This window comes from Papio anubis, chromosome 12, assembly GCF_008728515.1.
Source record: "Papio anubis isolate 15944 chromosome 12, Panubis1.0, whole genome shotgun sequence".
Taxonomy (NCBI): domain Eukaryota; kingdom Metazoa; phylum Chordata; class Mammalia; order Primates; family Cercopithecidae; genus Papio; species Papio anubis.
This window is the reverse complement of record NC_044987.1, coordinates 104642092-104667718: the sequence shown is the minus strand read 5'-3', so window position 1 is coordinate 104667718 and position 25627 is coordinate 104642092. Positions and strand designations below refer to the sequence as shown.

The window sequence follows — 25627 nt, the reverse complement described above, 5'->3', positions numbered from 1 at the left end:
AAGGGTCTTTTTTGGAGCTCCAGGCCCTGGGGGGGATGCAATGTGGGAAGGGAGGGCCAGTGGGGAGGAGGTGAGGGGGCTCCTGCCCCACTCTGAGGCTTGACTGTGAAAAGCAGCAGAAACTGAGAGTCAGAGACAGGGCAGGCTTTGTCCAAGTTTTCAGGGTCTTGACTCAAACCCAGGACTCGAGGCTGCCACCTCCTCCTCTTCACCACTTGCTTCTGCCCTCTGAGTGCCCATCAGCCGGCAGGTGCCCTGGCCCTTAGCAGCCACGTGTCTTCTGGCATCTGAGCCCCTGTTCTTCCCTCACCAGCTGGCATGGGAAGCTTACACACCTTCTCTGAGCCTCAGTTTACCCCTGGGTAACTCAGGAATAGTTCACCCACTTTCAGGTGATGTTGGAAAGTGCTTAGTATGGTTCCTGGCACACATGAAGCAGGAGCAGTTATTACATTGCTGGTATTGTTATAATGACTGAATCTTTATTGGGGGGCACCATCTAGTACCCCCTGTATTCTCTGAAGGGACTCAGAGGAAGTGGGAGAAACAGACCTGATCGCTAAAGGGTTTATAATCTGGTAGAGAAGGTTCAACAGCAGTGAGTCCAGAGTCACCTGTCCCTGGGGCTGGGCTTGGCTTGGGCTACATTTGGAGGTTGCCCAGTGTGTGGCCAGGAGCACCCAGGCTGGGAGCCACCATTCAGCTCTGATTTTGCTATGAGCCTCTGGGCCAATCCCCTCCCCTCTGGACAGTCTCCTGAGCTGTAGAATGTGAGTAACCTCTAAGCTACTTTCTAGCTCAGCTCCATGTCCAGGATTTGAATTCCAAGGCAACTTTGAGACCCAGGTGGGACGGATGCACCAGAAAACCACAAGGATGATGATATAGTTTGGCTGTGTCTCCACCCAAATCTCATCTTGAATTGTAATCCCCACATGTTGAGGGAGGAAAGTAATTGGATTATGGGAGCAGTTTCCACCATGTTGTTCTCATGGTAGTGAGTGCATTCTCACGGGATCTGATGGTTTTATAAATGTTAGTTTTTCCTGCGCTCACACTCACCTCTTTCTCCTGCCGCCCAGTGAAGAGGTGCCTTCCACCATGAATGTAAGTTACCTGAGGCCTCCCTAGCCATGCGGAACTGAGAGTCAGTTAAACCTCTTTATAAATTACTCATCTCAGGTATTTCTCTCTAGCAGTGTGAGAATGGATTAATACAGATGGCCTGTTTCTCCCACCCTTGGTCTTGGGGGCACCCCCTTTAGGAAGTGGGCCCAAGAGGATGAGGCCAGTCCTGCAAGGTCCTCCTGGTCCCCATGTAAACCCTGCTCCTTGAAGGTGATTTCAGGGCTGAGGTGGACATCCCAGAGTCCCACCCAGTCACAGGACCAGCCAGGCTCACAGCACCTCTTTCCCTACATTCCATTCCCCACCACAGACCTCTGGGTAAGCAGAAAACACCGCTGCCGCCTCACACCCCAGTCCCAGGCTCTCTCTGGAGGCAGGAGGGTTTCCAGAGAATAAAGTCTCCATTCCAGACACATGCTGACTGGCCCCAGCAGGAGGCCGGTGGCATCAACCATCCAGTTTGGGCTGCCTAGAAGAGGAAAGGGCAGAGGCCAAGAGCCAAAGCCCACATGGGCTGATGTCAGGGAACCTGGGCTCTGGCTGCTAGGAATGACCTGGAAGGATTCCTTGTGGGTTTGACTGGCAGATGGGCCATTAGCTGATGACTTGTATGTCACCCCAGATTTGGGGACCATAATTTTCAGCATACTTGGAGCCTTGGACCCTAGATAAACCTCAGGGTCCTTCTCATCTTGAAGTCTCTGAAGCTAACTTTGTAGACCTTCCAGGGATAGGAGAAAAGGAGAGACTTGTGGGCCTTCATTGAGCCCGCAGAACCCAAATCTTAGGGCCAAGTCCCAGAGGTCTGAGGGTTAGCAAGCTCCCAGGGACTTTTCCCATGCTAGCTGGCTCCCTGTTCTCTCCGTGACCCAGAATGGCTGGGCCTGCCCCAGGCAGGAAGATGGCCACGGTCCTGCCCCACATGCTCTTTCCACGGAGTTTAGGGTTTTGATCCCCACCCTCTTTCCTGCTCACATGGTCCCATTTGCTTCTGCTGCAAGCTTTTTTTCCCTCTGCTGAGAGCTGGGGCTGAGGAGAAGGATGATTTAGGGGAAGGATGGGAGTCGTTGAGTGGCAGATTGGACTGCTAAGACAGATGGGCTGAGCCATTACCTTCAAGGCCAAATGATGTTCTCATTCTGGGGTCTATGGATTCCGTAGAACTCAAGGGATTGGTGAACTTTGAGAAACGTATCTTCACTTTAACATTTCACTGAAAGTGAGTATTTTCTTCCATTTTAAACACAAGCAACAAACCACAGTACTGTTAGCAGTACTTGTGACTTTGTCATCAATAGATCTAAGTGCATATTTTCAAATTACCTAAAAATTGCTGGGAATTTCTTAAAATGATGATAGTTATTAGATCCTCACTAGATCTTGAGTTTTGCATGTTCATAAAAAAAAAGCACTTGTATTATCCTATTCCAAATTTGCTTTTTAAGAAGTATTTTGGTTGTGCACAGTGGCTCACACCTGTAATCCCAGCACTTTGGGAGGCCAAGGCAGGCGATTGCTTGAGCCCCGGAGTTCGAGACCAGCCTGGGTGTCATAGGGAGACCCTATTTCTACAAAAAGAGAAGAAATTAGCTGGGCATGGTGGCATGCATCTGGAGTTCCAGCTACTTGAGAGGCTGAGGTGGGAGGATTCCTTGAGCCCAGAAGTTGGAGGCTGCAGTGAGCCATGATCATGCCACTGCATTCCAACCTGGGCAACAGGGACCCTGTCCCCCAAGATAATGTTTTTGATAGCTATATTTCAATATAATTGGTTTCCTTTTTAATCTTATGTATTATATTTAAGTGGGGTCCAGAGGCCTCATCAGACTGCCGAAGGGTGGGGGTAGATGTGCGAGATCCTTGTTAAGGGGCTAGGTGCTGTGCTTTGGAGTCAGGCCAGATGGCTTTTGCAGCCTGGCTGAATGATGTGAGGTAGGTTGCACACCGTCTCTGAGCCCAGTTCAATCACAGGTCAGTGGAGAGTGGACACACCCTCTAGATTCTTGTAAGGACCTGTATGCCTTTAGTTCAAGGCCAGATATACAGAAAGAGCTGTGGAAACCCAGGCTCTGGTTAGCATGAAGTTTCCGAAAACCTTCAGGGAGGCAGCCTGGAGGATGAGAAACAAGACTCAGTCCAGGTGGAGCCAGAGCAGGTGCTGCCAGAAGCTCTGGCTTATGCAAGGCTGGGCAGGGGACGCGGTGAGGATTGGAGACTGCTGTGGCCGTAAGCCCATGTGTGTGTATGGGGGGTTCCTGAGGGACTAGGACACAGGGACGCTTCGGAGCAGCCAGAGCAGTTATCCATCATCAGAGGAGCTTCAGAGGCTGCTGCTGGCTGATCCCGCAGGTCTGGGGGTCACTCCTTCCATTCTTTCTGGCAAGTAGGGCTCCTGCAAAGGCCAAAGATCTCACTAAATGGGGAATGAACAAAAGCACAAACGTAGGCAGGAGCGAATGAATCAAGAGTGTTATGGTGTGAATTACCACAAGAATAATGGTTGGTTGGAGGAAGCTTGTTCTTTGGCTACCCAGGGAGGCCACCGAGGGAACGCTCTCTGAACCCCATGGAAGCAGCCAGGCCATCTGCCCGCTTGTGCCTACAGCCCCTTCCCCAAGGTTATGGGCTGTCTGCTCTCCCCATAGCAGGCTGAGTCAGCCTTCCTTCCGTTCCCCTGGTGCTTACACCATCTCCCAGAACTGGGATTTCCCTGCCACACCTGGATGTCTGCTTCTCTCCTCCTGGCACCTGCCTTTCCCCAGATCGGGCACCTTTCCTGGAGGGCTCAGCTGGGCTCAAAGGACAGGGTGTGGGTGGGTATCCTGAGCAGAGTTGGTGGCTTCACTCTGACCCGCACCATCCCTCCCAGGCCCCCGGACTTGTTCGCTTGGCCTGCTTCAACTACTCTTGGCTGTTGGAGGTGGATGCTCAGGCCAAACACTCTTCCTGACAAACAGAGTGACCTCTGCGCTTCTGTGCTCCCCCCAAGTTCAAACTGTGTGGGTTTCCCAGGTTGCCTTGCCTTCTGACAAAGTGGCAAAGTAACAGTCCCTGAAAGAGGGTGAAGAGCTTTGTCCGCAGAGGCCTTTGCAAACAGGTGGTCTCAGTGCAATGTCTAGTGCCTAAGACAGGCAGAGGGACCCCCGATCTGTTTCTGGGACTGGCACCTTCTGTGGCTTAAGTCCAGCCCCAGTCTATGGGGGATGGCAGGCATGGATTGTGTGAGGGTCACCCTGGGGTTTGGGGACTCCGAGTCCTCTGGAAGACGGCCAGGGCAGAAGAGCCAGGAGATAATAAGCCAAAACCTTATTTTGTCCCAGCAGGTCCTCCAGCTTACTGTGTGACTTCAGGCTAGTGAGCCTCAGTCTCCTCATTTGTAAGACATGACTGCTCACCTCACAGTGTAGTTGGGAGGGTCTGATGACATACGTGTATAAAGCATTCAGGAGTTACCTACGTGCAGGTGTAAGTCCTGGGAGGCTGCCTCAATTGCTGGGAAGAGCAGCGGGCTTCATGTCAGGAGGTCCTTGTTCTAGCCATGCTGTGTGACTCTGGGCAAGAGCCTGTCCTTCTCTGGGCCTCAGCTCCCGCAGTGTGAAATGAGGAGTTGGAGACAACCCTCACTAAGATGCTTCCTTCTTTGATGATTCTCTGATGGCCCTGTGGGAGTTCTACATGGGACAGAAGAAAGGGCTGGTGGCAGGGACAGGGTGCCCAGCCTGACTCAACTCACGGACTAGAGAAGGGTCCTTCCCAGAGCCTGCAGATGCTCTGTGCCGCCTTGACATTCACAGCTCCATGAGCTGGGGGGGGCAGGGGAGCCTGTCATTTAGGATCCGATTGCATCCACAGCAGGCTGTGCTCCTGGTTAACCCTCAAGGCACCCGCCCCTCAGGAGCCTAATTAGATTTTATCCCCCGCTCAGCTGTGACCATGTCCCCATGTTGGTGCCAGCACCAGGCACGCTAGGATCTCAGGCCAATTGCTTGTTTATGAGACCGTCTGTCTTGGGATGAGGCCCAGCAGGCACAGCCAGTGAGCAAATAAGTCCTCCCCATCAGCCTTGAACCTGATGGCAAGAATCATTGTTAGTCTTCCAGGCCTCAGGCCGGCGTCCTGACCAAGGAAAAGATGTGGGTTTGCAGTCCAGCAAAACCTGGCTACAAATCCCAGCTCCATCTCTTCCCAGCTCTGGGACCTTTCTAGCCCCATGGAGCTTTAGTTTCCTCATCCCTAAAGGGGAATGATGATAATATCGTCTACTTTGTAGAGCTTTTTGGAGGATCAAGTGAGATCATTTTAAGTGAACGCCCATAATACATTGCCTGGTGTTATCATCAGGCCTCAGTAAATGCTGACCCTGTCCTGGTCCTCCCCACATGGCCTCCCTGATTCTAGGCTCTCCCTACCCCAGTCTCACCCTGGTAGTCAGGGTTTCATTTTTGTATCTTGCCTGGCAAGCCCAGGACACTTGGTTAATGTGGCCAGTAACACTTCTCTCCAAGTAGGGACTGTGGTGATTGTCTCACTAGACTTGAGTGAGTCCTTGAGGAAGGGCAGCCCTTGGTCCCTATGCCTTGGACCAAGCCCAGGGCTGGCACTCTTGGTGCCGGGAGCGCAGGAAGGAGGGAACGGGATGTGCAGCCTGTCAAGTGCTTTCACCTTCATCATCCCCTTGCATCCTCCTGGAAACGATCTTAGAAGTTAGCTCTGAGCATCCCCACCTCCCAGATGTGGAGGCAAGGCTCCAGAGGTGAGGTGTTTGGCTCAGGCTTGTGGCTGGCACAGGCAGATCCCCCACTAGTGGGAACCCAGTTGCAGGGGAACATAGGGTCCTCTGAGGCTCTGCCCTTGGCCACAGCGCCCTCTCCTGGCCAGGGTACATGCAAGCCCTTTCTCAGCCCTGCACCAGCCCAGACCTTCGTTTGCTTCCTCCACTGGGGGCTTCTCCGTCTCTCTTGTCCAGCTGCCTCCTTTCCTTCTCTCCAGAAAGCATGCCTGGGGTCTGGGGGGAGTGAAAGTAAAAGGAGTGATTTATGAACTGAGCTGTTCTTCTTAATCAGAGAGCCCCTCCTGAGCCCCTGCTCCATGCAGATGGGGCTGAGCCGCCATCTGGGCAACAGGAGGGGCGAGATTAATAAAGCTGTCTGGCCCGGGCAGGGGTCCGCCGAGGAAAGCCCCACGGCACTGCGTGACCTGGGTCCCATCTCTGCGCCTTTCTGGGCCTCGGGGCTCCCATCTGTCAAGGGATGGCTAGCCTGGGCCATCCCCCAGGGCCTCCAGCTGGCTCAGGGAAGGAGTCTAGCCAACTTCCTGGGCCTCTGTGCCTGGCTGCCTGGTTCAGGGAAGAGCAGCACTGGGCTGGAGACTTTGGAGACTGGGGCATGGCGCTTCCTCTCTCTGGTGCCACGCCCCACAGATAGGTGTCGTATCAGGAGCTCTGGTTTGGGGTCTAGCTGACTTGGGGCTGAATCATAGCCATGTTTTGCTAGCCAGGTAAATAAGCTCAGGTGAGTTAATTACCCTGCCCAAGATTCAGTTTCCTCATCTGTAAAATGGGTTAATAGCAGTACCTACCTCCTAGGTAAGGATTAAATAAGAGGACAGGTAGGAGAAAGGTATAGCGGAGTCTGGTACATGGTAAACCCTCAATCCTAGTAGTTATTAGGCTCAGTGATCACAAAATTGTGGCAATTCATTTGAATTTGGGTCTGTTTAGGGGAAAGATGTTTGTATCCATGCTACCCAAGCCATGTGCCCATAGCTTTCCCCCCACACCCTGCTCCATTCATAACTGGTGAATGTGGGCTGGGCATCCACTTATTTCCAATATCTGATGCTGTTGATCATAATAGCTCCCATGGTACTGTGAATTCTTACAACCACCTTTGGCTTCCAAATTCATCATCACAGTTTTCCGAGGAGAACCTAGCACCTTGGAGAGGGGGGTGACTTTCCCAGGGTCTCCAGGGAGCTGTCCAAGGCAGAAACCAACCCAGCCTCTGCAGAAGCATCAGTGATGGGGTGAGCATGGTGTCACTGGGCTGTCCTCTTCCAGGACAAATGAGCCAGTCAATGGGACAGGGGCTTACGGAGGACAAAGAGGAAAAGGGAAATGAGGTTAGTTCAGGGAAGTTGGGACACCACAAGGGGCGAGCCCATTCCCGGCCAGGGGACAGCATTCAAAGGGGCTGGAGCTCCCTGGTGGGGAGGAGGCAGGCAACTGCCAGACATACCCCCAGAGTTCAGCACCTCCTCCTTGTCTCTGGGTTGGCCTCTGTCATCCATGCTGCTCATCTCAGCCTCAATGTCCAGAGGGAGATGAGGTAAGGAATGATGATATAGGGCACCAGGACTGGGATGGAGCAGGAGAAGAAGAGAAGCGGGAGGAAACCATTACCCCGTCCTTGCTTCCCTGAGCCCTGGGGCTGGGCATGGGGTACAGGCCCTGAGCTACAAAGCTGGAAACAGCTTGAAATCTCCCGAGGATGCTCGGCCTTGTCACTGATATCTCCAAGTCTCAGTTTCCTTCTGTAAAAACCACTCACCTGTGTGCCCATGCTTATTTGCACCTTGCGCTCCCTGGCGCTGCCCCTAGCACATAGTACGTGCCAATGTACGTCTACTCAGTGGATGGTAGATGGGTGAGTGGGTGGGTTGAGGGAGGAAGGGAGGGATGGGTACATGGGAAGGAATCTTTCACCCACCACCCCTTCACTGACCCCAGTGCACCTGCGGTAGCCTGCCTCGCGGGCTGTTGTGAGGATTCACTGTGATCACACAGAAAGAGAAAGCACTTTCTATAAAAGCCACTTTTGAGTCTGACCCCTGAGTGTGGATTCCAGCCCTATCACTTCCCAACAGTGTGACGCTGGACAAGTCAATTCTCTCTCTTTTCCCATTGGACTCAGTTTCCCCATTGTACTGCGCGGATGATGGGGTGATATCTACTTCATAGGGTTGTTCTGAGCATTTCATGAGCTCACGCATGTCAGCACTGTACCCCAAGTGCACGGAGTGCCTGAAGCTGGTGCACACAGATGGGACAGGCAGTTGAAGGGCCTGTCACTTATGTATGTTTAGGCCAAATAGGGGTGCCAGCTCCTGGGGCTGTGGCCATGTCTCAGGAGGGAGGCCCTTTCTCCTGCCTTTCCATCTTCCCATCTCTACCTCTGCATTCCCCCAAGACTAACCTTTGCCATCCCCTTCCCCACGATTCCTCTCCCCTGTGCCCAGAGTTATGCCGGTGGAGTCAGTCCTCCCCACTGTGGGCCCCCCAGCACTGCTGTTATCTGCCTCCTTGTCTCCTCCAAGCTACCACCACCACCACCACCACTCACCTGTGTGTCCATGCTTATTTGCACCTTGCACTTCCTGGCACAGCCCCTGGCACATAGTAGCAACTCAGTGTATGTCTACTGAGTGGATGGTAGGTGGGTGAGTGTGGGTTGAGGGAGGAAGGGAGGGATGGGTAAATGGGGAGGAATCTTTCACCCACCACCCCTTCACTGACCCCAGGCAGGCTTGTACTTGAATGGGAGGGATTTTAAATAGGCGTGGATATCTCCCCTTTCCTTCCCTAGGAATACCCCTACAGCCCAGGCTTCCCCAGGTCCCAGGTATTCCTGGGACCATCCTCTAACCCAAGGTTTGAGCAGGGGCTGGCTGTGGAATTCCCCGCAGGAGTGATAGAACAGGAGTCTCCATATGGGCCTGTTTGACTTCTGAAATCGAACCCTCATTTCCACTGCTGGGAGCTGGCCCTCTGAAGGAACCTTCTCGCAAATCCTTATGCAAAGCCAAGAAACACTTCCCAGCATCAAATCTCTCTCTCCTGGGAGTCTGGGCTTTGGGGGAGGAAGTTGATGAACAGGGCCCTGCTGGCACTCTCTCTGCTGAGGTACTGTTGTGGATGGCTGGGTGGCAGCCAGGGATGCAGGTTACTCACACCCATCATCTCCTCCCAGGCCATCAGCCTCATGCAGCCGTGTCAGCATACATGAAGCCCATGCTAGAATCTGCAAGTCTCTTAAAGATGTGCCTTCCAAGGCAGCACCTGCAGAGGCACCCAGGAGCTGCCATCTGGGCAGAAGGCCACTCCCCCGCTGGAGTGGCCCCAGGTGCTGAGAGCTTTTCATGAGCTCTAATGGGCCCAGATTAGCAGGACACTTGCCCCGAGTGTGTGTATCTGGAGGGCGGGTTTTCATAAGCAGCTTCTTTCATGGGGCTGCTCCTTATTGACTTCCTGTGGTAATTGAATATTTTCTCTTATTGGACAAGCTGGGCCGATAAAAGAAATATACACAAGCCTTGCTGACGGGAGATTCTGTCCTGCTGATGCCTGAAGAACTGCCCAGGTGACACATTGGCAATTGCCTCTCCTTTCTCAGCGTACCTCTGCCCCATCACCTGACACTGTTCCATCTCCAGTCTGATCCTTTCTGATCTGCCTGTCTGTCTTTCTGTCTCCTTCGGTCTGTCCCTCTCTTTCGGACTTGGCTTTGTGTATTTCTCTGATTTGCTGACTCCACTGTCTCTTTTTGCTCTTTTTCCACTATGCATTCATTCATTTATTCATCGAGATATATAATTGAGAACCCACTATGTGCCAGGCACTGCTCCAGACACTAGAAATAAGCCAGTGAACAAAACAAGTCCTTGCCTTTATGAAATATGCATTCTAATAAAGGCAGATGCATGCTCCCAAAATAAATAAGGAGTACATAGAGTATGTGGTGTATCCACAGGGCACGGGGCTGGGCTTCCAAGCTCATATCCATGACTAATTAATTGGTTTTGGAACTTGGCCAAGCTCCTTTTCCCTCTCTCAGCCTCAGTTTTCTCATTTCCAAAATGAGGGTATTGGGCTAGATCGTGCTTCCCAACCTTTGACGATTAAGAACTTCTTTTATTGATATGCTGGTGATGTAAGTTACACAAGAGCTGGATCTAAGGCAGCACTTACACAAACAGTAGTGTCAGAAGTTTACCTGAAGTTCCCTTGAAACCCTTTGTATTAGTGTGTTTTCTATTGCTGTAACTGAATACCGGAGACTGGATAATTTATAAAGACGAGGCATTTATTTCTTACAGTTCTGGAGGCTGGGAAGTCCAAGGTCAAACACCTGCACCTGATGAAGTTCATCGTGCTGCCGGGGGACTCTGCAGAGTTCCAAGGTGGTGCAGGGCATCACATGGCGAGGGGGCTGAGCATGCCAAAGTGGCTTTTATAACAGACCCACTCTCGGGATAACCAACCCACTCCCATGATAACCCATTAATCCATGAGTGGATTGATCCAGTCATGAGGGCAGAGCCCTTGCAATCTGATCACCTCTTAAAGGCCCCACCTCTTCATCGTATTACATTGAGTGTTAAGTTTCAACATGACTTTCAGAGGGGACACACATTCAAACCATAGCATCCTTAAACGCCTCGTTTTGTTATACACGAAACAGTTGGCTGCATCTGAGGGTCATGTTGTATTAGACACCCATCTGTAAGCATAGGACCTTCCCATGGCCAGATGAGGGTTGCTGTGACAGGCACATGAGCCTTCAGACCACAGGATCCACAGAGCAGATCCTGAGGCAGATACCACATGGAAGGACAGGGGATCACAGCACCTAAACTGCTCTCCAGTGCTTTCCAGGTGCACGTGGGGAGTGGAATTCCCACTAAGTCAAGCTTGCCTGTGATGCTGACTCTTGCATTTCATCCCTCTGAGCCCCAGGATTTAAAGAATTTTATGCACCAAATAGAATGTTCATTTTTGTTCTGCAAAGTCATACAGACCTGGTGTCTAGAGATTCTGAACAACCCAAGAAACAAGGTCATCACCTGGGGGTGGTTTAATTGCTCCAAAACCCAAGACACTTGCCCCTCGAGCCAGCCCATGGTGAGAGGTTGATGTCTGAGATGTTATTTGAAATATTGAAAATAACTTTAGGATGTTGCTAGTCTCAGGGAACCCAGTTTGAGCACCACTGAACACAATCAGTCTCCCTGCTTCAAAATCCTCCACCCCAGAGTCCTCCCCTCTCCTGAGGCTGAAACTGATGTGCCTGTATCTAGAACAGCAGCTGAGAGGAGCTACCTTGTGCAGGGCAGGAGGGAGTAACAGAGCCCAGAGCCGGGATGGAGCCACCATGTGTCAAGTGCTGCGTGAGGGACTGTACCTCTATGATACCATTTCATGCTCAGTTAGCACAATTTCTAGAGGAAGTCAGCATTCCTGTCCCCATTTTGCAGGCATGAGAGCAAAGGCCTGGAGAGGTTATGTAGTTCATCCACAGTCATGAGGCAAGAAAGTGATAGGCCAGGTCCCACCTGACCCTATAGGCCCCACCCACACTGCTACTCTCCCTCCAGGGCCCCCTCAGCTCAGGGAAATGGGGAGACTTCGATGGGCCTCCCACCACTGGCCCCAGAGAGGACATCATGTCCCACAGCAGACAGGCCCGCCATCTCCTTCCTAAGTGCCTCTTTTTTGAGCAATAACAAAGCTCTTGGACCTCATAGTCTCAATTTTCTTTTCACCCCACCCTCCAGAGATTCTCCATTGGTTCCCCTCCCTTTAGAAGTAAATTAGAAAACTGTGCAGTGAAGTTGACTTCTAGAAGTCATCCATGGATGGGTGGAACTAAGAGCCAGGCAGAGATTGGAGGTCCCATGTGTATGTCATTATAGTCTGACCAATTGGCTATGGAGGTGTGTCCCCACATTCAGAAGGTCTCTATAGGGGATGGAGCAGGCAAGCCCTGGTCTCTAGGCTTCAGCCTGGCAGTGAGTGATGGCCCAGGAAGCTGTCCCTGCTGGAGAATAATGGGAGATAAAATGGCATAGGTGGTATGAAGACAGGTCTGCACTTTGGAGGAGAATGGATGAATGGGGCAAGGGAATTAGCATTCATTGAGAATGATGATTAGGAGTTGTGGCCCAGATTAAGATAGACGTGGGTTCAAATTCTGGCTCAGGCACTTCTGTGCTATGTGACCTTAGACAAGTGATTCCACCTCTCCGAGCCTCAGTTCCCTCCTCTGAAAAATAGAATGACATTACCTATTTCCCAGAGTTTTACAAGGATTCAATGAAATTGTGTGTGCTCCCTGGCACATAGTAAGAACTCAGTGTATGCCAGTGGTTACTATTATTAGCTACTATGTGCCAAGCCCTGTGCTCAGTATTTTCCACGCATCATGAGGAAGGTTTTTTTTTGAGATGGAGTTTTGCTCTTGTTGCCCAGGCTGGAGTGCAATGGCACGATCTCGGCTCACTGCCACCTCTTCTTCCTGGGTTCAAGCAATTCTCCTGCGCCAGCCTCCCAAGTTGCTGGGATTACAGGTGCCTGCCACCACCCCCAGCTAATTTTTGTTATTTTTAGTAGAGACAGGTTTTCACCATGTTGGCCAAGCTGGTCTCGAACTCCTGACCTCAGGTGATCTGCCTGCCTCGGCCTCCCAAAGTGCTGGGATTACAGGCGTGAGCCACCGCGCCTGGCCGAGGAAGACATTATTTGTATCCTGACTTCACAGAGAAGGAATTCAGTTGTATGCAGTTCAGTAACTTGCCCCACCAGCTAAGCCTGGCAGAGCTGGGACACAGTCCCCTGTTGGGCACCAAAGTACTCTTTTTACTCATCCACCCTGCTCTGAAACTGGAACCCAGGCATCCATATTCTCCACCGGCCCCTGGGCTCACATTGTCTGTTTTCCTACCTGACTCACCTTTGAGGTTGTGGGAGGCTCTTCCCAGGAGACACGTCTCCTTTGATTGCATTTGTCTGGGAACCCAGCACTCCGCAAGCCCAGGCCATAAGATGTAATCTGCAATGAATGTGGTACACAATAAATACAGGTAGTCCGTTTATGAGCTGCTGTATTTATTACACCCCTTAATTGCTAAAAAGCCAGAGCCAGCTGAAGCTGGATCCTACCCTGGAGAGAAGCTCTGCCTGGGTGGGCAGAGGGAGGGATGGCAGAGCCTGGCCTCCCGCACAGGAGTACTCAGCCTCTCGCTGTTGTGGCTGCTCTGCCTCCAAAGGCCCGTTCATCAGAGTTAGGACCTGATAGAGGAAATGGTCAGGGCATCAGATTCCTGCTCTGCCATTTGACACATGAAGACCCTGAGGCCAGAGAGAGAAAGTGATTTGCCCAAGGTCACACAGCAGTGACTTACAGAGCAGGAGGCTGGGCTCCAGACTCCTAGGCCAGTGCTCCTTGTGTCCAATTCTCTGCTTGAACATCTGCTCCTGGATCAGGTAGAGACACAGGATCTGGAGTTGGGTGAGTGGTGGTTTTGTAGCCCAGTCCGTGCATACAAGCTGTGTGATACTGGGCACGTTACTTGACCTCTCTGAGCCTCAGTGTCATCTGTAAAATGGGCATAGTACATCCTGCTTTAGGGGCTTGTGGAGAGATTCAAGGCAGTCAGTTCTGTGGAGCTGGCACGTGACTAGCCATGAGTCAGTGTTCAATAAATGTTCTTTCCTATCCTCTTTTCCCTTTCCAAAGGGCACAGGTGTCTGAAGATGCATGGAGCTGAAATCAGCCAAGAGCTGAAAAGAGAGATGGGTCAGAATAGAAAGGCTCTGGGGTGTGAGGCATTGTCCTGGGTTTCTAATCTAACAGCAGGCCTGTGAGTAACCTATGAAGGCAGTTAGGTGTGGACGTGGTAAGAGCTGTCCACCCTGCTCTGTACAGGTACAGCAGGGAGCCCTTTACATTGGACATTTTCATAGGTGAAGAAACTGAGGTTCCAACAGGCTAAGTCACTTGCCCAAAGACGCAGAGGTAGAAAAGGTGATGGGCTGGGATTCGAACCCAGGTGTGTCTGACTTCAGAGCCCATGCTTAGGACCATGCTGATTAGATGCAGGTTAGATGTTCCTTCTAGAAATCAGGGATGTGGTTGGCAAGCTGGCCTGGAATTGGTATCCTGGAGGACCATTCTGCAGGAAGAGAGCCTGGGCTTGGTGAGGAAGGAAGAGCCAAAGACCCCACAGTCAGGGATGGTGGTTGAGATGCTTAACAACCACTATGCACTGGCATGAACCAACCGAAGACATGCTGGCCAGACAGCAGGACAGCGATCCCTATGGGTCCCCACTGAATCTCAGCCCTGCCCACTGCCCTCTGGGAGGGCAGGGCCTGGAGAAAGGGAAGGGATAGGTTGTCCTGGTGCCTCCCATCCCAGGCAGCTCTAGGCTTTCAGGCCTCAGGAAGATCTGGAGAGAAGGGTGAGCAAGCAGGGCATTAGGAGGGCCCTGTCCTGGGCTGTCCTCACCCAGGAGAGGGTACAACAGAGAGAGGAGAGGGAGCACAGGAGAGCACGGCTGTGGGTTTGAATCCTTATTGCTCCACTTTCCAGCTGTTGCAGGTGAGGAGGATACAAATGACTGGAAGCATGCCTTAGCCCAGCACCAGGCTTCCTGCACACCCTGCTGAATTAACACTCCCTATGTGGAGGGGTTTTACTTAGTCCAAACCATGTGCAACCCTACTGTGTCCCAGGAGCGCACAGCCACAATTCTGCTCCTCTGAGATTCACCAGGAACGCTGGCTGATGATGTTATGGTATATATTTTGGTGGGGGCAGTGATGGATGTCAGCAGAGGCCGTGGGATATTATATTAGGGGAAGGCACTGAACTTGGCTCGATGGGGACAGGAGGGGGGAATCAGGGAAGGCTTCCTGGAGGAGGTGATGCCTGTGACGAGTGTTAAAGGATGAATAGGAATTAAGTGGGACTGGCGTAGGTGGAAAGGCAGTCCAAACAGAAGGGATCAGCATGAGCAGAGGCACCAAGTAAGCCTCAGTGAGATACCTCTGGGGGACTCGCCTTTGATGGTGGTGATAGGAAAGTCAGGGCAGAAATAACAAGAGGTGGCCATGGGGAGTCTTGGAGGTCCTGTGGTCTGCAGGAGGCAGCTTGGTCTCCTATAGAGGTTGGGTTCCAGCAAGAGAAGGCGGCTGTGGTGACGTGTACTTTGTGGAAAGGTCCTTCTGGCAGCAGGGAAGCACTGGATTGAAGGGGAGGTAGGGAGGCCAGTCCCAGCCCAGAGGCTGCAGCCATGTCTGGATGAGAGAGAAAGCCAGGAGCAGGGCTGAGGCTGGAGATGTTTCAGATTCCCCTGTGATAGAGAGGATGGTGTCATCCGATTTTACCTCCGAAGGCAGATGGCATGTCATGAATTCAGGCCACGCTCACTGAAGTAAAGGCAAATCCCCCACCCCGCCATCACACACACACCGTCCTTTGTCCTTCCAAGCTGGACTGCCTGGGTTCCAATCTTGGCTTCACCGCTCACTAGCTATGACCTCAGACAAGTCACCTCACCTCTATCTGTCTCAGTTTCCACCTCTGGAAAATAAGAATAAGAGTACTAATCTCATGGGTTGTTGTGAGTTAGTAAATGTAAAGTATTAGGACAGAGCCGGCACATAGTAAATGCTCAATAAATAGTATTATTTGTAGGGGTGGAGACTTGGGTGGATGACCACAGGAAAACCCTGATTTCCCCTTCCCCCAATGCAATTTAAGAGAAACCATTGGGGCGCCGTTAGAAGGACAAAAGCTTGGAGCCTGGAGTCCCTGGGTCAGGTTCACCCCATGATTTTCCCTGGCGTTCCTCACCAGGTAACTTGGTGCCTCAGTTTCCCCCTCCTAGTAAAATAAGGAGGATGTCCCAGGTGGGCTCTGAGTGTCTTCCCTTCCTGGCTTTGATGCTGAGTGGCCCCACTTGTGCCTCCCCTGCTCAGCATTTTTCCAAGTTGCATTAAGGACCAGCAGAGCAACAAGGAGGAGGTGTCCCTTTAGGGAAGAAAGCCCTCCGGCCCCAGGGCCAGTGCCAAATCCAAAGCCCATGTGCCTGTCAGACCTTCCTCACGGGCTCCAGGTGCCTTAGCCATGTCTGCCTGGCCAAGCTCAGCTGGTGGACAGACACCTGGCACCTTGGCAGAAACAATGAGAGGAGGGATGCGAGGCACCACCCCTGAGACCAGGAACCTTTCCCGTGTCCACTCCCCACCAGCTGGCTCTGTCTGTGTTCCTCTCTCCATGGATTCAAATGCACTTAAAAACAAACAAACAAACACACACCTCTAGCTCAGACCAAAACACAGCCTGGGGTGGTGCTGTCATCACCGATTAGGAGAGGGGTGGAGTGGCCAGGCAGGTAAGATGAGAGGCAGGCACCGCTCTGCTCCATCTGTTCCTTATGATATGAGGGTGCTGGTCTGGCTGCTGAGGAGAGTGTTGGATTGTAGTTTGGGGTGGGGAGGGGACAGAGTTGCTGAGGCCCATTATGTGCCATGGGTCTTGTCACTGCTTCCTACAAGCTGTGTGGCCTTGGACAAATCCCTTAACCCTTCTGAGGGCTGGGCTGATGGAAGGTTGTGTCATCAGAGTACATACCTCCTTGGTGGTTGCAAGGATTAACCGAGATAATATGTGCAAAGCGCTAGGCACAGTGTTGGATCCCCAAATGGTGGCTACAATTATTACTGTTTTCCCAAATTCATTTTAAATTGACAAATAATAATTGTATATGTTTACGGAGCCCAATGTGATGTTTTGATACACGTTTTACTATTATTAGTATTAATAATAAGCCTCCCAGAAACCCTTTGAGGCAGACTTAGCAGCCTTATTTTGTGGAGGAAGAAGATGGAGTCCAGCCATGTCCTGTGGGAGGAAGTAGGAGCTGTAGAAAGTAATCAGATACCATCTCCCCGACATCCATCCACACCCCGACACATACTCCCAGAACCCTTTGCACCGAGTCCTGTCATGGAGGTACAGACACCCCTGCTGGAAGCACCTGCAGTGCCGGCAGCTCAGGACTGGCTTGAGTGCTGGCCCTGCCCCTTACTAGCTGCGGGACATTGGACATGTCGTTTTCATTCTGAGTCTCGGTTTCCCCACCTGTCGCATGGATCTCTAATCCCTGCCCTGAGTCTCTCCTCAGAGCCGTTATGAAGAAAATGTGAAAATAACGAATATGGAATGTAAACATGTCTTGTGCACCTTGAAGTCTGACTCATGGGAGCAGATGCTGTCAGCTTCCTCTGGGGGATGGGGGACGTTTGCATCTCAGTGCAGCCCCGGCTGTGCCTGGCAAGCAGCAGATGCTCAATCAATGCTGGCTGAATGGAATTGTGTTCAGTGACTTTGCTGCCACGGGTATACTTTTAGGTGAAGACAGGAAAGGCTCCCGGGGAGGTGGGATGCTGGAGGTCTCAGAGTAGACGTAGCCAAGGCTCAGGAAGGCTTTGGCCCCAGAAGCAGGTTTTAGACCCCCAGGTAGGCTGCTCTCCTTTTCCCTGCAGCACCCTGTCTCACTGGCACCAAGCAACCGCCCTGGTCTGTTCTGTGGCTGGAGGGTATGTGGGATGGTGGGAAGTTTGTCAGGCCTGGCTTCCGGTCCTGGCTATGGGACCTTGGCAAGTCCCTCCAGGCTCTGGACCTTGGTTTTCTCTTCTGTGAAATGGCCAGCTCACACCTGCAGTAGAGCAACAGCGTGAAGCGGGACTGCTGGGCACTTACCACATGCCCGACGATGTGCTAAGCATGTTACTGTGGGATTTCAGTTCATCTTCACAACACTGCTAGGAGGAAGGTTCGTTCTTAATCTCCGCTTTAAAGTTGGAGAGAGCACGATCCAGAGAGGTGGAGTAATTTGCCCAAGGTCACACAGCAAATGAAAGCTGGAGCCAGGGCTGAAACCCAGGCAGGTTGGCTCCAGCATTCTCATCTCTACGATCGGCCTCCATCTTCTTCCAGCCTTTGCACAGGTGGGGCTGGCTGCGGGGACCCCCCTGGGGAGGGGCTGGGGTTCTTCCTGGGTGGGGTCCCCCATCGGGAGGACTGAGGTGGCCTTGTGTTTTTAGGTGGAGCACCATGGAAGGCGATTGTTTGAGCTGCATGAAGTACCTGATGTTTGTTTTCAATTTCTTCATATTTGTAAGTATCCTGGGTCTTCCCAGGCCTCTGCTGGGTGGGCAGAACTGGCTGCTGCTTTGAAATAGTCACACTGGGCTGAGTCCCTGGGGTGAGCACAGGGGCCGGTGCTAGAGGCAGGGGTACCTGCCAGCCAGGCTTTCATGGAAGGGGGCCCCCAGCAGTGGCCACCCCACTCTGAAGAGCCTACCTTCTTAGGAGAAACATTTTACACAGGCCCTGGGGTGGGTCAGCCCCTCTCAAAAAGGTGGAGGGGACCTCAGTCCGGCCACTGTCTTGGGATCTAACCCCTCGTGGGGAGTGGGAAAGGAGGGGATGGGAGTGATCAGAGGGCAACAAGAGGGAGCCCCACCCAACCTTATCTCCCCGAGCAGTTGATGGACTTCAGAGCTGGAGGGGCCGAGTCCATGTAGCCACCAGATATAATCAGAAACCTCTCTGGGACTGGAAGACCTGCATTCAAATTCCACTGCTGCATCTTAGCAGCTTGTGATTTGAGACACATTTCACCTCTCTGAACCTCAGTATCTTCATCTCTTAATGACCTTCCTCAACAGGCTTTTTGAAAATTAAGCAAGCTTAGTTTACAAAGTACCCTGGATGTGGTCAGTCCTCAATAGCTTAGCTCCATTTCCATCCAACCTACGGATTCTGTATATGAAGGCACAGAGGCCCGGACATTCAGGTGACCCACCCACCTGCTGGTGGCCCACCGAAGGCTCTGCTCAGACTCACGGCCCCTCCCAGGAGTAGAGCTGTGGCCCTGGCTTCTTGGACCCCCACAGGCTTTCCTGGTCCAGCCCTCTCAGCCTTTGATCTTAGTACAGCCAAGACCTGGGTGAATAAACCTCCACTCATGTCCTTCAGGGCAGGCTCTTGAAAGAGGGGTCCCCTCTCTGACCAGGGCTGACCATCTGTCTCTCTCTCAGCGTCTATCTTTCCCTCTCTATCTCTATCTCTATATCTTTGTGTCTTTTTTAAAAATATACATTTCAGCAACTCCCTTAGCTTCTCTTCCCTACCTCATCATCCGAAAAAGCCTCAAGCCTTGCAGACTTGAATTCTAGACCCAAGGTCACCACCTTCCAAGCCGGGTGACCCTGGGCCAGCTCATCCTTCCTCCAGCCCCAGCGTTCCCACCTGAAATGGAGCTGGGCCCTCCTTGAAGTGTTTAGCATACAGTTGCTGAATCCCCAAATCTCTGGCAGCAATAAGGAGACACAGATTTTCCTGGAGGTCGTGTGGGAGACCAACGAGAGAGACACAGGCTGGGCACAGTGGCTCACGTCTGTAATCCCAGCACTTTGGGAGGCAGAGGCGAGTGGATCACCTGAGGTCAAGAGTTCGAGACCAGCCTGGCCAACATGGTGAAACCCCGTCTCTACTAAAAATACAAAAATTAGCCATGCGTGGTGGCAGGTACCTGTAATCCCAGCTGCTTGGGAGGCTGAGGCAGAAGAATCGTTTGTACACGGGAGGCGGGGTTTGCGGTTAGCTGAGATCATGCCACTGTACTCCAGCCTAGGTGACAGAGTGAGACTCTGTTTCAGAATAAAAAAAAAAAAAAAAGGGAGAGAGACACTGCACAGCAGATGGCGAAAATGGAAACCCTGTCGCTGGCCATGCCTGTTAGGTCTTTCCTTCTCTTTCCCCTGCTGAGTCCTTCAGGCGTCTCCACTGGACTGCTGCCCTAAGGGTACCTACAAACGCCCCTTGCCCAAAGCCATCAGCTGTCTTCAGCTTGCAGTCCTGCTCAGCCAAGCCAAAGCCCAGCGGTTTTCCTGTCACCCAGCTGTCAACCCTCACACAGGCCTCTTGGGCCTCCGGTCCTCCCACCACACAAAGGGATTTCAAATACTTTACAGCCTGCAAATCCCATGGTACCAAACTTTGGTTCTTCCCACAACAGGTCTGCTTCTAAAACGTATCTGTGCCCAAGAAAAATGGAATAGGCTGGGCACAGTGGCTCACTCCTGTAATCCCAACAGTTCGGGAGGCTGAGGCAGGAGGATCACCTGAGCCCAGGAGTTCGAGACCAGCCTGGGCAACATGGCAAAACTCAATCTTTACAGAAAAATACAAAAATTAACCAGGCCTGGTGGCACGTACCTGTAGACCCAGTGACTTGGGAGGCTGAGGTGGGAGGATGACTCAGGCCCAGGAGGTCAAGGCTGCAGTGAGCTGTGATCCGGCCACTGCACTCCAGCCTAGGTAGCAGAGCAAGACTCTGTCTCAAAACAGAAAAAGTAAAGAAAAATGGAACAGATATTTATTGAAATCTGCTAAACACCTTCTATCCTTTCTTCCTTAGTGCTGCCTTAGGTTGTGGGTGTTTGAGTCTTCTTTTGACCACAAGGAAGCTAAAAGGCTCAGATAGGTTATGACACTTGCCTAAGGTCACACAGCTAATAAGTGGCACAGCTCTCTCTCTAGACTATGCTACCTCTTTCCAAAGATAAATAAGGCACGGAGAGCCCAGGTTGATGGAGACATAAATAAGAAGGCTTTTGAGCCATGGATTTGAGAGAGGGGAGCCCACTCTCAGGCTGAAACCTCACTGAGAGTCCTGTAGGGCACAATGAACATGACTTGGTTGGTGTTTTCCCAGCCCCTAGCATGGGGTGGTGCAAACACAGCACAGGGCTCACTCAGAGCATGTTCATGGACCTTTGTTTAGGGTGTTGAGGCTGCAGTCAGGGAGTCTGCGACCAGAAGGCATCTCTGACTCTGCCATGAACTTGCTGTGTGACCTTCAGCAAGTTGGTGGCCCCCTCTGTGTGGAATCAGAGGGTCGGACTAGATGACCTCCTAATCCTACAGGTCTGACATTTCAGGAGAAGATAAAATTGGCAAATGGCCTGTATATGATAACATTTCTCAGCAGCCCCAGGTAGGGCCTGGGTCAGAAATTGGATTTAGAGGATGCGTGTTGCACTTAAGGTCACGGCCCCTAGAAAAATTCCAAGCAATTCAAGGTGCAGCTGGGACTCACTGGCTCTCGCTGCAGATGAATTCCTGCCTGGCTCACCTAGTGCTTGACGCCTCCGACCCTGGGGCTGGCTCAGGGGAGTGGTGGGTCAGAAGTGCCTAACCTCCCTTTCTGCCTATTTCTCCTCCCAACTCCTCCACTGGCCCGAGCAGCTGGGCGGGGCCTGCCTGCTGGCCATCGGCATCTGGGTCATGGTGGACCCCACCGGCTTCCGGGAGATCGTGGCTGCCAATCCTCTGCTCCTCACGGGCGCCTACATCCTCCTGGCCATGGGGGGCCTGCTCTTTCTGCTCGGCTTCCTGGGCTGCTGCGGGGCCGTCCGTGAGAACAAGTGTCTGCTGCTATTTGTGAGTATCCCAGCCCCCACCCCACCCATGGGTGCTCTGAGGGGTGTCGGGGATCGGCTGCAGACTCCCAGGCCCTGCCTGGCTTCCATTCAGACCAGTGCTTCCCAAACTGGGGGCAGGCTGTCAAAGAAGGGATCATGGAGATGAGCACGTCTGACCGCACTCATTCGGTCATCAATAGTCCTGAAACCCTGAGATGCTCAGCGACTTGCCCAGAGTCCCATGGAGTTGGCGGCAGAGGGGATGACACAGACGCTAGGCCAGGGCCCTTGTAGTGCTTCAGGCTGCCTCTTCCCATGCCTTTGGGACCTGTTTTTTTCCCTGGGGCAGCCCTTCCTCTTTCCCACTTCACTTTGTTGCTTTCCTGCAGACAAGCCAGGGCCCTTGGCTTAACGCACACCTAGTCTGTATCCACATGCCAGGAAACTCAGAATGAGGTTTGTGCCACATAGGCCTACCTCCAGGGGTGGGATGGTCCCCAGCCTTTTCCATTTGCCTTGGTGGCGCCAGCTTCCAGAGTCTGCTTTTTTACGGGGCCCACGCCTGCAGTAGGTGAGCTGGCCCAGGTGGAGGGAGCCTTGCGTCCAGGTCTGAACAACCAGGCGTCTCCAAGGCGTGGTCAACTGAGAGCACTGACATTGACCTTGATGTTTTTCCACTTGCTTGCTATTAAAAACTCTAATATATAATTCCTTAGTAACATCGCTAAGATGGCTAGTGGATGAGGCCTTCCCCTTGTAGATATCCAATTCTGAAGTAGGTGTGATATGGCCTCTGAAGGTTTCTTAGTCATCAAGTAAATAGCCCTTGAACTCCTGTCATGCACATGTAGTTCACTGGGTGCTGAAGATGCGTCGGGGACCAGGAGCGACGGTCCCTTCCCTCACAGACAGGCACAGGGGAGGCAGCCGAGCTGTGCGGATGAGCTGGGCAGCCGGCAGGCCTGATTTGAGTGTACTCCCTGCTCCATCCCCTAAGGGTGCGGCTCCCGTCTAGTTCCCCCACCTCCCAGAGAGCAGCCGAGTCTTCTTGTTAAATGATGGGCAGGCCAGCTCAGCTATAGATCACAGCCAAACCAGACAGGCAGTGCGTCTCTAGTTCTCTGGTCTCCTGGATTCCCATGGGCGGTGGTGCTTGGGGTCTCCACCTGCTTTCCTGTGCTCGGCGGGTGGGTCTTCTCTCCTCTAAGAAGTCCTGGACTTGGAGAACTTCTGGGCTGAGCCTAGTCCTGCTACAGGGTAAGTTAAAAACAGCCCTGTTTAGAGAAGTGTGGATGTGGCTGGGTCAACTTGCGGATGCTCCTCGTGTGAAAATTCGTGGGCAGAGTTAAATGACAGGGAGACCTGGGCTGGTTGGCTGGAGGGCTCCCTTGCAAAATTCTGTGGATAAGCCAGCACCAGCAGCGCTGGGAGGAGAGACCTAGCACCATACCTCCTCCCCAGGTGACAGCACACTGCACGGCCCCATTCATGTCCCGGTGAGATGCCCCCCATCCAAAGGAAGTGAAGTCAGCTGCCAAATGAGTGACAGGGAGCCTTGGGCCCATGTGTCCTACAACAGCGCAACCACCACAGACTTCATTTGAAGCGAAACAAAGAAAAACTTTGAGCGCCCCCTGGTGGACAGTTCTCTACTGCTTGTCACGGTGCTTGCAGAAGTCTTGGCTGGGGAGCCCGAGCGGACTTTAAAAGGAGCTGGGATATGGGTCCCAGGACACACCCAGCCTCCCTTTCCCCCTCCTCACCTCGGCCCCCAGGGGCTCATTCATTGTTAATGGGTTCGGCTCTGAAGCCAAGACAGGAAGCCAGGCTGGTGTTCTTGGCTGGGACCAGGCTGGGGCGGCTCCAGTCTCCTCCAGTAAGTGGCTGCCTGCAAACCTGCCAGCCACCCGAGGCTGTCCTCCCTCCCATGCTATGGGAGGCAGGACTGAGACCCAGGGATAGGAAATGTGTCCACGATCCTCCCGAGAGAGCTGATCCTGGCTGCCAGGCTGGGGGCCCTTCGACAAGGCCTGATGGCAGACCCTTCCCCTCCCCTCCCGACCCCGTCTCTCTCCCTTTGTCCCCCTTCCTTCTGCCTATCTCTGTGCAGCTCCCTTTCTTTCCTCTCTGCCTCTGTCCTTCCCATCTCTGTCCTTTTTTATTTTTTGACAGGGTCTCAGTCTGTGGCCCAAGCTGGTGTGCAGCAGTGTGATCTCGGCTCACTGCAGCCTCAACCTCCTAGCCTCAAGTGATCCTCCCACCTCAGCCACCTGAGTAGCTGGGACCACAGACATACTGCCACACCCAGCTAATTTTTGTATTTTTTTGTAGAGACAAGGTTTTGCCATGTTGCTCAGGCTGGTTTTGAACTCCTGGGCTCAAGAGATCCACCGCTCGGCCTCCCAAAGTGTTGGCATTCAAGGCGGGCACCAACACACTTGGCCTTGTCCTTCTCTTGATCTCTGTTTTTATTCCTACGCCCATTCCTTGTCCCTGTCCTGATCTCTCCCTTCCCCGTCACCCTGTCTCTCTCTCCACTTCCTCTGCTTGCCCTCCCCTCTCTAAGGCCCCACCCATACAAGCCTGAGGTCACAGTGTGGGTCAGAGGCAGAGGATGCTTGGATCAAGGTCTTCTGGCTCCCAGACCAGGGCCATCCACAGGCTCCTAACCTGGAACGGACTCCAAAATTTACCTAAAATTATGTGCAAAATGTTATGGCAGGGCCTGTTTATGTGTGTTGTATATACGTGGATTGTGTGCATACTCGTGTATTTGCATGTGTGTTGTATGTGCATGTATGTTGTGTTCTATTGTGTGTGCTTGTGTTTACATGTGTGCACTGCTTTGTGCATGGGTGTTGTATGTGCATGGGTGTTAGGCATGCATGGGTGTTACATGTGCGTGGGTGTCATGCGTGCGTGGGTGTCGTGCGTGCATGGGTGCACATATGTATGCATGTGGACATGTGCCTGTGTGTGCACATGTGTGTTGTGTGTCCATGTGTATTGCCTGCATGGGGGTTGGGGGGTTCTGTGAGTATTTCCAGAGAAAGGCACCAAAATTTCTGGAAGGTTTTCAAAAAGGTTTATGCCTTAAAAAATAAAAAATAAAAAACACTTCTCCCTTCCTGGCTGAACCTGGACCTAACTGTGTGGTGGTTCCAACGGAAGAGGGCATGGAGCCTCACCCCTGGCAGCTTCTGGGATCCTTCTAGAAGCCTTTCACTGCCTTCCCAGCCTGTTGGAAAGGAGAAAAGGCTTGTCTTGAGAGGGGCCAAAAGAGTGACTTTAGTCGGTCCAGGAAACCTGGCTCAAAGGTTCGCAAAGCAAGGAAGCCTTGAGATGGGGCTGAGGGTCCCTTCCCTCTGCTCTGAAACTGAAGTCCCACAGGACCTGGGGACAATCAGTCTAATGACCAAACCACCCTGTGATCAATTTATCTATCTAAAGATCCATTTCCCAAATACTTGCATTGATCAGTATGATAGCACTCACATGCAATAAGACAGTTTCAGCCTCCTATTGAAAATGTGTGGCATCCCTTTTTCCCATTTGCTCACCTTTGAGTATTTCAAGGATTTTTTAAGCCAACTTATTTAAAAATTCTAATTTTAAAAGTATTTTACAATGAAGGCAAGCTCAACTGGAAAAAAGAACAGCAAAAAGAGATGAGTCTATTCAGAAAAGATAAATGAGCTGAATTGTACATGCGGTATGTAAATTTGGTAAATATTTATTAGACAGGGGAACTGTGAGCAGACATTGCCTATAAGCAGATGGGTTAGAAAAGCCTGGAAATAGTCCCAACTAGGCAACATAGCAGTTTCCTCCCCTTTGCTAATTTTTCCATCCTAGGGAAAGTGATGCAAATTAGAGGATCAGGAATGGCTGACAATTGTGTCCTTAGGCAAATGGGATGCAAACCCTGGGAAAGGCCTTGATGAGGAGAAGCCCCAAGAATGTCTGGGTCCAGGGGAATTCCCCAAAGGACTTTAACACTGGTAAACTGTCTTAAGCAGGACGACATTTTCATGCTGGAGAAGGGCGAGTTGGCAGAAGTGGCATTGTGACTGCCGTGGGCACCGCGGCCTTGCACTTTGATTCACACTCCCACATACTCAAGTCACGCCCAGGCCCTGTGCCTGGGAAGGCCCACTTCCTCCAGTCCACGGCTTCCCAGGTTTATTTTTATATCTCATCTCCTGATGCTTCAGCTCAATGGAA

The 25627-nt window shown here is 52.2% G+C and overlaps 1 protein-coding gene across 5 annotated transcripts in view; it reads left to right on the top strand.

Moving 5' to 3' along the window:
• Positions 1–25627, top strand: part of TSPAN18 (tetraspanin 18) — a 203408-nt gene that overhangs the window by 160154 nt on the left and 17627 nt on the right. For 2 of the 5 annotated variants that reach the window (XM_031653531.1, XM_021925859.2), the window contains exons 4-7: positions 9409–9485; positions 10222–10305; positions 18017–18089; positions 21228–21422. In XM_031653531.1, coding sequence (XP_031509391.1) covers positions 9466–9485; positions 10222–10305; positions 18017–18089; positions 21228–21422 — 372 coding nt within the window. In that variant the 5' untranslated portion in view covers positions 9409–9465. The remainder of the gene's footprint in view (positions 1–9408; positions 9486–10221; positions 10306–18016; positions 18090–21227; positions 21423–25627) is intronic. The other 3 variants (XM_021925865.2, XM_021925861.2, XM_021925863.2) reach the window with 3 other exon arrangements.